The sequence below is a fragment of the Micropterus dolomieu genome, linkage group LG21 (genome assembly GCF_021292245.1).
Source record: "Micropterus dolomieu isolate WLL.071019.BEF.003 ecotype Adirondacks linkage group LG21, ASM2129224v1, whole genome shotgun sequence".
Lineage (NCBI taxonomy): Eukaryota > Metazoa > Chordata > Actinopteri > Centrarchiformes > Centrarchidae > Micropterus > Micropterus dolomieu.
The window spans coordinates 3265084-3275444 of NC_060170.1; the positions used below are offsets into that span (position 1 = coordinate 3265084).

Below are 10361 nucleotides of genomic sequence, written 5' to 3' on the forward strand. Positions count from 1 at the left end.
GGGGGGGGGGCAGTTCTACTGCATGTTGTTTTTGTCCTCCACTGGGCTTTCCTTTTATTACCATTATCTAAATCAGACTACCTGAGGTTGGAAGGTTAGAATAGCAGATGTGATTAGAAAATGACACCTCCATACACGTGTTTGTTCAGAAGTGAACTACTAAACAAACTGTGTCACTGTTACATGAAGCCAGTGTGTACACAGTCTGGCATTGTAAAAACAATGTTATTGGCTTTATGAAGGGCATAATATCAACTTAGCACAAGTGAAAGATAATGAATATATAAGCACTACAACTAATGACCAGCTTGCTATATATTATCCCGCTTATTGAATGGCTGCCTGTTGACCAAACATATTAATCATTTTAAATGTTTGAAAATTATTTTATTGCAAGCTAAATTTATCAATTAACACATTGGCTCCTCAAGACTGTCTAGCAGAGCTGGTTTTAGGGCAAGTCCGACTCAAGTCTCAAGGAATCATAAACAAAATGCATGTCATTTGCATGTCTTTCGGGGCTGAGCATTTGAACTCCATTTGAACATTTTCCTACCAGAGTTGCATTAATGACGTTGTTTGTATACCTGACCAAGCGCTTTCAATGCATGGGCCTGATAACTGAAGATTCAAACATTATGTCCGGCTATACGAGGCTTACCTGGGGGTGTCTTAATTACCTTTTTATGTTATAAGATATTATCAGGTAAAAACACAAGTCTTCAGTGTTTTTGCTTTTAAGTCTCAAGTCAAGTCTTTAGAGCAGACAAGGTGTCAATCAGCAAAATTAGCAGGACTTCTTGACTACAAAATAATCTGATCATTGACTCTAGAATGTCATGGACATAGAGTGATGTCTGCCATATATGTTTGTGAAGGCATATTAGAGTCCTGGATTGACGTTTATATGGCAGTTACTGGAGCCCGAAAATCCAGAAGGAGGGAGTTCAGCTGTAGCTGAGGTGTGATGAGAAGGATTTTGAATAGACCTAACTACTGGCTTTTCTTAGAGCCACAATGGAGCAGCCTCAGTTTATAATACACTTCAACATGAGTACTTATGGGCTTTGAAGGCAGCATTTGCATCAGAGGTCAATGGTCTGTTTTATGCAACAGGATGTATCCATTTCCAAATGACTATTGAGTATTCATCCATGTTTCTTAATAAATAAATAAATACAAGTAAAGATAACGTAATATTCTTGTTTATTGTAGGCCGATGGAGCAACCTTTTCAAATTGCCTTACAACTGGATAGGCACAGGGCATGTGGTTTATAACGGAGCTTTCTACTACAACAGAGCCTTTACAAAGAACATCATCAAGTATGATCTGAGGATGCGATATGTGGCGGCCTGGACACTGCTGCATGATGTGGTTTACGAGGACACCACCCCCTGGAAATGGAGAGGCCACTCGGACATTGACTTCGCAGTGGATGAAAGTGGCTTGTGGGTGATCTACCCTTCCATTGACTATGACTACAACCAGCAAGAGGTGATCATCATCAGTAAACTGGATCCCGGAGACCTGTCGTTGAAAAAGGAAACAACCTGGAGGACAGGTCTCAAACGGAACTCATACGGAAACTGCTTCATCATCTGTGGTGTCTTGTACGCTGTCAATGTGTACAACCAAAAGGAAGGTGAGGTGACCTATGCTTATGACACCCACACCAACACTGAAGCCATCCCACGCCTGCCCTTCACCAATGAGTACTCCTTCACCACCCAGATTGACTACAACCCCAAGGAGAAGGTTTTGTATGCCTGGGATAATGGTCATCAGCTCACATATCAGGTAAACTTTGTTGACCAATGAACACAGCTAGTTTGTGCTACAGATAAGATCACAGTATGGCACCTAAATAAAATGAAGATACTCAGTATTTTGACAGCCTTGAAGCAAATCCAATATGACATTGGACTCAACAGGACAAAGGATGAACCCACACCATCCTTCAAGTACCATTGCATGCTATTGAAACACCTGATCGCAGTGTACCAAACATACACACCTCAAATGTTTTTTGAGATGTGACTGTACAATATATCAGTAGATTGGACAGCAAACAGTGGAAATAATCTCACAGGTTGAGTTAAAGCTCATTGGGCAGAGTTTAGGAATGCAGAGAGATTTCTTTATATGGTCATTTATGAAATGTCAGCAGGCTGGCTAACTAGCAGACAGATATATTGGCTCATGTCAGTCGAGTAGATACTAAAACATAAGCCTTGATATCTCTTTAAAGGGTCATTCAGATATGTTGTATTTTATTCTAATACATATATAGCTACAAGTAAGATGAAAGAGGTCTTGGTTGCTGTAATCATTCCTCCTGACCATACTGACTTGGAGTGATTCCCTCCTTGCGCAATTACACTGACACGATGCCAGACAAATTCATACCATTAAAAAAACATTTTTACACTCAAAACTGTGGATTCTGTGTCCAGTTTAGTATCCAGTTTCTTACAATGGAGTCACTTCACAAACATTATAGACAGGAGGATGATTACAGCCACCAATAACTCTTTAAACGTACAGTTGAGCATCTAAGAATCAGAATCTATGCTGATGAAACAATATTTTTTGAAAGCGCTACCAAGACACTTATTACATTATATAAGTGAAATAATCAAGAGTCATTGAGACTACATCGCCCTGTGAAAAGAGAAAAGAAGAGAGTTCAGTTAGAGACACTAATGTCAAGAAATTGACCATATGTGGTAAATGGATTCGATTCTGCAGAAAAGGCTCTGGGCTTTGAGGGAGCTCTTCAAGAATCCAAGCAGCAACAAGGACTCTTCTGGGAGAATTAATCCCTCCAAAATTCACATATACTGTACATGAACATTAAATCTTAGTTAACTCAATGATATGCAACCGTGACACCAAAATTTGAGATGTTTACCAGTAGCAAACCATCTTGTCAGTGCTGACTTATCTAACTTATTAGCAGTATTTCAACATGCACCTTTTTCTAATCCTCCTCAACTGCTCAACAAAACAGGCATGGTTTGACAGTTATGAGACAATGGTAGAAGTACATTTCTTGAACAAACTTAGTGAACTTATTGTCCTGTTAGTGGCCAGCAGCTATTTTAATAATTGTGACTGTCTATATAGCAAGTTAAACAGCAAATATTGCATTTTGATACACAGTCCTGTTAGTAGTTACTATGTCACCAATCTGCTAGCATTGCCAATTTCATTAAGACGCACAGATGAACTTCGTGGTGCCGCTTTAAGGTCTGGTTGGTCCTTAATAGTGATTATAATGGCCGTGGCGTACATCTGCATGCCAAGAAGCCGGAGTGATGGTGAAGCATTAATGAAACAGTGCATGCCGATCAGCCAATGCAAGCGCAACTTAAGTGCCCTACATGAACACTGTCGTCTATTTGTTCAGTCAAGAGTTTCCTTGAAGCTAGCACCTAGTTTGAGGAAATGCAGTGACCTAACTAGATAACCTATAAGCTACCTCCTCTTTTATCTTTTGCCTTTTAAGTAGGCTTCAGATATTTTTACAGCTAGTGTTATTTGCTCCACTACCCAACATTTAACTCAACTAATGAGATTATTTCTGTATCCAGAGTAGTTCTCCTTCTGAAAAATGTTTGTAAAATTAAACTTTCAACCCTTGTTTCATTTGCCCATCTACTCCATCCTATCACCAAGCACTTTGATCACGTATCTGTTGATTATTATTCCGGCCTCATGATACTTCCTGTCTCTATACCACTAATCTTGTTTTGAGGGATATGTTGAATATAATATAACTCCAAAAACAAGACAATGTAAAAAAGTTTCTAAGTGTAATAGTTTTTATATTTACATGAAGTCATTTGACAATATCATACAACTTTTTTTTCTAATTTCCATGCATCATGTTACATTTCTATGTTGTATAAAATATGCAGCCTTTGTATTGTTAATAACATTTGCATAACCACCAAATCTTGTCATTATTATTGAGTATTTGAACATTTTCACCTCTATGGAAATTGACCGCCCCAATCAGTCATAACAAAAGGTTCACTGTGCCATTGATTGATTTAACTTCTTTGTTGATCATTAATATAAAAGTGGCCTCTAGCCAGAGATACACAAATCATCAAAAGGATAAAGACACAATAAAGCCTTTGGGCTTTATTCCATTGTGGTCCTTATAATAAGCTGTGCCATCTTCAATAATGGAACCACGATTTGTTTTAACTTTAAGACACATGAGGTAACTCCTACAGCACTTTTTTGTGTTGTTTTGGTCTTGTACACCATTAATGATTCACAACCACATTGTTTTACCTGTTTGTGAATTATGCAGAGCGTTTTTTTTAAAGTTTATTCATAAAAGGCATGCTGATTGCAATAAAGTCATGTGTTCAATTGTAAAGTCTTTATACATAATATATCATATCATACAACAATTGAAACCAGTGCCTGTGTGCTGTGAAATAACATTTCCATTATGAAAGCCTGATGTGAGCCTTATAAGCCAATCCATAGTGACCTAGTAAATGCCATGGGATCCTACCTCGTGTTGAAGAGATGAAGACCAGTAACTCAGATCTTCTGATTTCTGGATAAAAAAGCTCTCATGAGCTGTGTTTACTTCTGGGGTAAAGGTGGTCATGCTCTGCTTGATCTCAATCCCAAAATACACTAAGTGGAGTAGCCCTAGGCCATGGTAACAAGGGAACGGCTGCCTGATTTATTGGCTGGGGATTTGAAAATCTTCAGCTCCAAGTAATGCAACTCCAGAGGGAGATATTGAAATAGCTGAATGGTGGGTGTGGTAGGTTTTTTTTTTTAATCAGCTCCCCTATGCTATTGAAAGATCTCAGTGCACTGTGTTCCCAGATAATGAAGTTCATTAATGAGTACACGGCAAGTCCTTCAGTTTGATGAGCACAGCACTAATGGTGTGTCAAATCATGAACTCTGTCACGAAATGTTGACATGTTGTTGTAATGGAACAATGACGTCCACACTAGCCACGGTGATGAACACTGACAATTCACATGACCTATGCTGCTTCAGTCCCAGCGCCATATGACAAACACAAAGGCTCTCCTGTTGCTAAATCAGAGCTCAACTTGATCCTGTTCACATTAGCAGGGCCTCTTGTTCATCTCCATCACATAGCTACTCAACATGTACCATCATATCTTCACAGTGCCGGGCATGTAAAACCTTTGTCCCTATGTTACAGGCCTCTGCTATACTGAGGTACTTTTTCTCCCACTATTGGGACCCTCCATTGCATGATCTACTCACATTTACAGATACACACCCAGCTCTACAAAAATTCATCAGGGCCTCCATGTATTAGTCTCATTATAAACATAAAGAAACTGTGGAGTAGAGTCACATGACTGAGACTCAAGTCTCAATCTTCTATTCGCAGGACTGTAATAAACACCGCCAATCATTTCATTCGGTCCAAATGCTAGTTTGCTAGTTTTTCCAACGTTGCCTACCCCCAGCTTTAATGCTGTCTTCTGCAGCCCAAAGATAATTTGTGAGGTAAAAAAAAGCATCACTCAAACTTTGTGCTTTTTCTTTTACTTTTGTGGATTCAATGAGGGATCCAAAACTAAATTCAGATTTGATGATGAACCCCAACCTTAATCAAATTAATAATATACTATACCAAAGTATCCCATATCATTTCGCTTTTAATTGTCCTTAAATGTATTTAAGTAATACATAAAACATTTCAACAGTGTTTCTGTACATTTACAAATTCTAACTCTGTCAAAATGGTATTAAATTTGGTGAGGGCCCTATAATGACTTGTTTAGGACTCAGAAAACAACGCAAAATATTGACCTCTGTCAGAATCATCCTGAGGGTTGAAAAACAAACAAACAAATTACCTGATAATTGACATGGCATGGGTTTCAATTTGCTGCTAATCGTACTGCACCTCTCTCTCTTTTTTGCCCAGTTTGATGAAAAATTACAAGCTATCAAAAAAAGTGTAAAGCACTGCAGTGTGATAAGTTTTTCACATGGAACTTATAAAGATTAACAAAATGCTGTGCAGTTTAAATTTGTAGCTCTCCTCAATAACATATTGCAAACTCATTAGTGCTCACACTGAAGTATGTGTAAACGGAAATAGGGCTCGTGACAGCTTGAGTGTTGTGCTGAACAGAATGAACCTCAGCATGACTTTAATTAAGACCCTTTGGGCTATTTCCTGTAACATTCACTTAAGAGAAAGGGTTGGCTGAATAAGACGGAAGAGCAGAGCAAGGACAGCGAACATGCAGGACCATCCTTTTCAAAGCTGCATGGAAACGTATGCATGGTCAACCTTCTGTCAATCCCCTAAGCATTATGAAATCATCGTGTAAAATAAAGCCCGAGGGTCTAATATTCAAAAACAATTATAAACTGCTATTCTTTGAGCATGTCTATGGGAGCTGGCACACACTCCATAATGTCTCATGTTCTTTGCAGAGGGGGCTTTCCTGAGGTTTAGGCTAGCGACCGAGGAGTACACCAAATAAGGCCATTGTACAAGATACAATGGAGGCCTTTGGAAATTATGGAGGAGGGGTTGTGTCACGACCTCACATCAACATTTTGTAGCAGAGGCGCAGACAAAGATGCCTCAAGACACCCACAGATTTTGGCATGTGATCAAGGCAAAACACTGCAGGGCATAAACAAATCTCAACTAAGATTATTTATGAGGATGAAATACTCTTCAAAATACATACATAAGTCATCTTGATGAGGTGTTGAATTTGTGCCCCTGCTTCATTTTGGTATGGATATAATAGAGTCTTTAAGATGAGATGACAAGATAACAGGTAGTCTGGCAAATATATAGAGCATTAAATAAAACACCAAATGGAATCCAAGACATCTTTCCAAAATAGATAAATGATGTGTTTTAATGTTTTGGCAAGGAAGGGAGTCCCATCTGTTCACTATGGTGACAGGAAAATACATCTGTCAACAATAGAGCTGCTGCATCTGGATGTGCTATAGTGCTTTATCTCAAAAAGATGAAATTAATAGATACATAAATGTGAAGGTAAACTGAGCAATGCCTTGCTTCACGTTCATACAGTGCAGGCTCTTGTCATGTTTTGTTGTCCATCCATTATCTATAACCTCTTACCCTTCGCTTGAGGCTGGAGCCAATCCCAGATAACACTGGGCAAGAGGCGGGGCAGGTCGCCAGTTCATCACAGGGCTGACACACAAACAACAATTCACTCTCATATATACAACAATTCAGAGTCACTAATTAACCTAACCTTAATCTGCATGTCTTTGGACTGTGGGAGGAAGACACGCTGACACGGGGAGAACTTGCAGACTCCACACAGAAAGGTCCGAGCCCCAACCACAAGATTCTTCTTACCCTTGCGTGTTCATTTACGTCCCTGTCAGACATGACGTTGAAGTCACGACGGCAATCTTATTACTGTCCTGTTTGCCTGATTAAGATCACAGAATTGCTCCAATATAAAATCATCATTGACCACATCCTCTCATGTTTCCTTTTTACAATAAAAATGTTGAAGAGAGTTCATTTTGTACTACATCCATGTAAAAGTATTTTTTTTCACATGCATACTTTTTTTTTTCATATACATATTTCTGGTGTATTATCTGATTTCCCCTCATTTCTACTGTACATGTTTTTCTATACATACAAGTACACATGTCTTGTTATATGTTTGAACTGTGGGTTGTGGTACATTTAATATCCCACCATCTGATCTGTTATTCCTGTTTTGTTTTTGTTCTGACCCAGCAATAACCCATCACCCTCAGAGCAAGGATTCAGGTTTCATTGTACATATTCCATCTTCAGCTCCAGGTCACTACAAAGCTTTAGCAGACTAAATGTTGTCAGTATTGGAATCTCAGTTACTGTCCTAAACACACAGTGAATAAATCGGTTTCAGCTAGTGTACTGTAATCACGTCATCTGACTCTTGCAGGACTTCTCTCTCCTGAAGCAACAGTGATGGCTCTAGCAACAAGCCAGGCGTAGAGAGAGAGAGAAAGACACATGGAGTTCGCCAGAGAGAAATCCCCTTGAAAAAAATAGACAAATTACTTCCAGACCACATTTATACTGGCAAAACCATCTATCCTTAGCATGAGTGGGGACAAGAGAACAAAAATGTGTTGAAATGGGAAACTTGATGGTGGGTGTTGTGGAGGGGCCAACAACAATGCCCTGCAAGGTTCAGAGACCTGCCACCCACCACAGGGTATAATGCTATCCACACAGTCCATCCCAACAGCTGCCCTTGGCTGGCACTTATCGAACTTCAGCACCAGAGCATTTTCAGCCTCAGCCCTGCCATCCGTCACACTGCCCCACCCAAAACCAGACGCCTGCTATAATAAAGCCAAATATCAACACCACCTTGCAGCTGTTGGGGGGGTAAAGGAGTGTTGAGGTGTCACATCATCGGAAACAGGATTGGTTTGTTCTAAATGTCAGAAAATTCTTCACAGCTGTTGAAGAAGTCATTCTGGTGAACAGCGGGGTTTCCCAGAAACAAGGCACAACAATTAACGCTGGGTTTATTGTGGAAAGCCTGACTTCAGTTAATATTAACTGCGGATTCAGGCTCAAGCCATTCTGCAAAAACAACACAGATCCAACAAAATCAGCCTGATGCAGGCCTGTAAAGAATCAATACTGCACAATTTCAAACCACAAAGTTAGAGCATAAACACAGATCACATTCATTCAGTTCACAGTCAGCTGTCATGTTCACAGCTACAGCTCATATACTGTGAAGAAAAAAGAAAAAACCACCATCAATAACAAAATTAGAGTGAATGTTTGATTTTGTGTTGTAGATCAACATGTGTGGACATGATGGGACCAAAACAGTAATGTCTTGCCCTGGTGCATTTGGGTTTGAAAAGTATCAGAAATATAGGGTTATCATCTAGAATCGACCAGTGAATCACAGCTGAGCTGACAAGTGCACTCACTCAGAGGAGCTCCAGTGCTAAAAGCTACTCGATCAGTGACAATGGTGATTCAGTATAGTCAGTTCACTTTGGAGATTCATTCAGAAAGATTTGGTCGCATATGTTTTGAACACCTCTAATAACTTAACAGTCAGTCTTCTTTGACTCTTTGCAACGTTTTGAGTAACAGATATAGCAAATCTGGTTTGTCCCTGTAACGAAAACCTGAACTATATTTGTTTTTAAAATATATTTGTGTAGCTAGATATCATGAGTCATATGTGGTTTTTGTGATTTGAAATTTTCCCTGCAAAGATGTGGATTTGGAGTAGCATTAATAGACGAGGTAAGAGTTTACCATAGATCATTAAAGCAACAATACAACAGTGGTGGACAGTAACTAAGCACATTTACTCAAGTACAGCAATTAAGTACAAATTAGAGGTATTAATACTTTACTTGAGTATTTTCTTTTCACGCCACTTTCTAATCCAACACATCTCAGAGAGAAATACTGTACTTTTTACTTACTTACTTTACTTACTTTACTCTCAACATCTATCTGACAGCTTCACTTCCAGTATCTTCAACCAAGTCTAGTTGCCCTTGACTTTAACCTTCGTTGGATAACTATGACCTGGATGACTGAGAATCTTCATAGACGTCTGACAGCTTCAGTTATTAGTTACTTTACAAAGTAAGATTTTTACACACAAGACATATTTATTTAGTTTAAAAATATGATGTTTTTGCTTTTTGCGTACTATGGCAGCTATTTTGATGCTGTTTGAGTCATTTTTTTCATGTAAAAACATTTCATGGTAATGTATTTTTAAATCATTTCGAGGTTTAAACTTACAAAGCCCTTGTAAAAGGCTCTGGGGAATTGTCACAGCATTTCTAAAAGTATCACAATTGCTTAATGAAGAAAATAATTAACTGATTAATCTATAATGAAAAAAGTCAATAATTGCAGTCTACAACGGTGCAATCCTGCTTTTACATCAATGCATGAGTAATAATAGTCTAATGATATAATAGTAACAGTCACAGGGGACATAACAAAGTACGTTTTCCTGGTTATACTTACATACTTTTTTTTTTATACTTTTAGTATTTTCACACTGGGAAATGAGTACTTTTGCTTAAGTAAAGTATCTGAATACTTCATCCACCACTGCAATACAAGTAATACCAACACTACTACTACTGCAGCCGCAGCTGTCTCTACTTTTACTGACACTTCTAACAGCCTAAGCTGCTGTTATTACTGCTGCTTGAAGTAGTGACAGTTAGCAGTAACAAGATTGATGATGGATTTAGCTGCTGCTGCTACAACATTTTACTGCAACTGCAGAAATGTAATCAAAGGACATCTGAATAGTGTAACCATAA

The 10361-nt window shown here is 38.7% G+C and overlaps 1 protein-coding gene across 1 annotated transcript in view; it reads left to right on the top strand.

The window, feature by feature from the left end:
• LOC123961033 (olfactomedin-like protein 2A) overlaps window positions 1-4395 on the top strand; it is a 24630-nt gene extending 20235 nt beyond the window's left edge. Inside the window, exon 8 of the mRNA XM_046036132.1 lies at window positions 1216-4395. Coding sequence (XP_045892088.1) covers window positions 1216-1820 — 605 coding nt within the window. The 3' untranslated portion in view covers window positions 1821-4395. The remainder of the gene's footprint in view (window positions 1-1215) is intronic.
• The last annotated feature ends 5966 nt before the right edge of the window (window positions 4396-10361 follow it).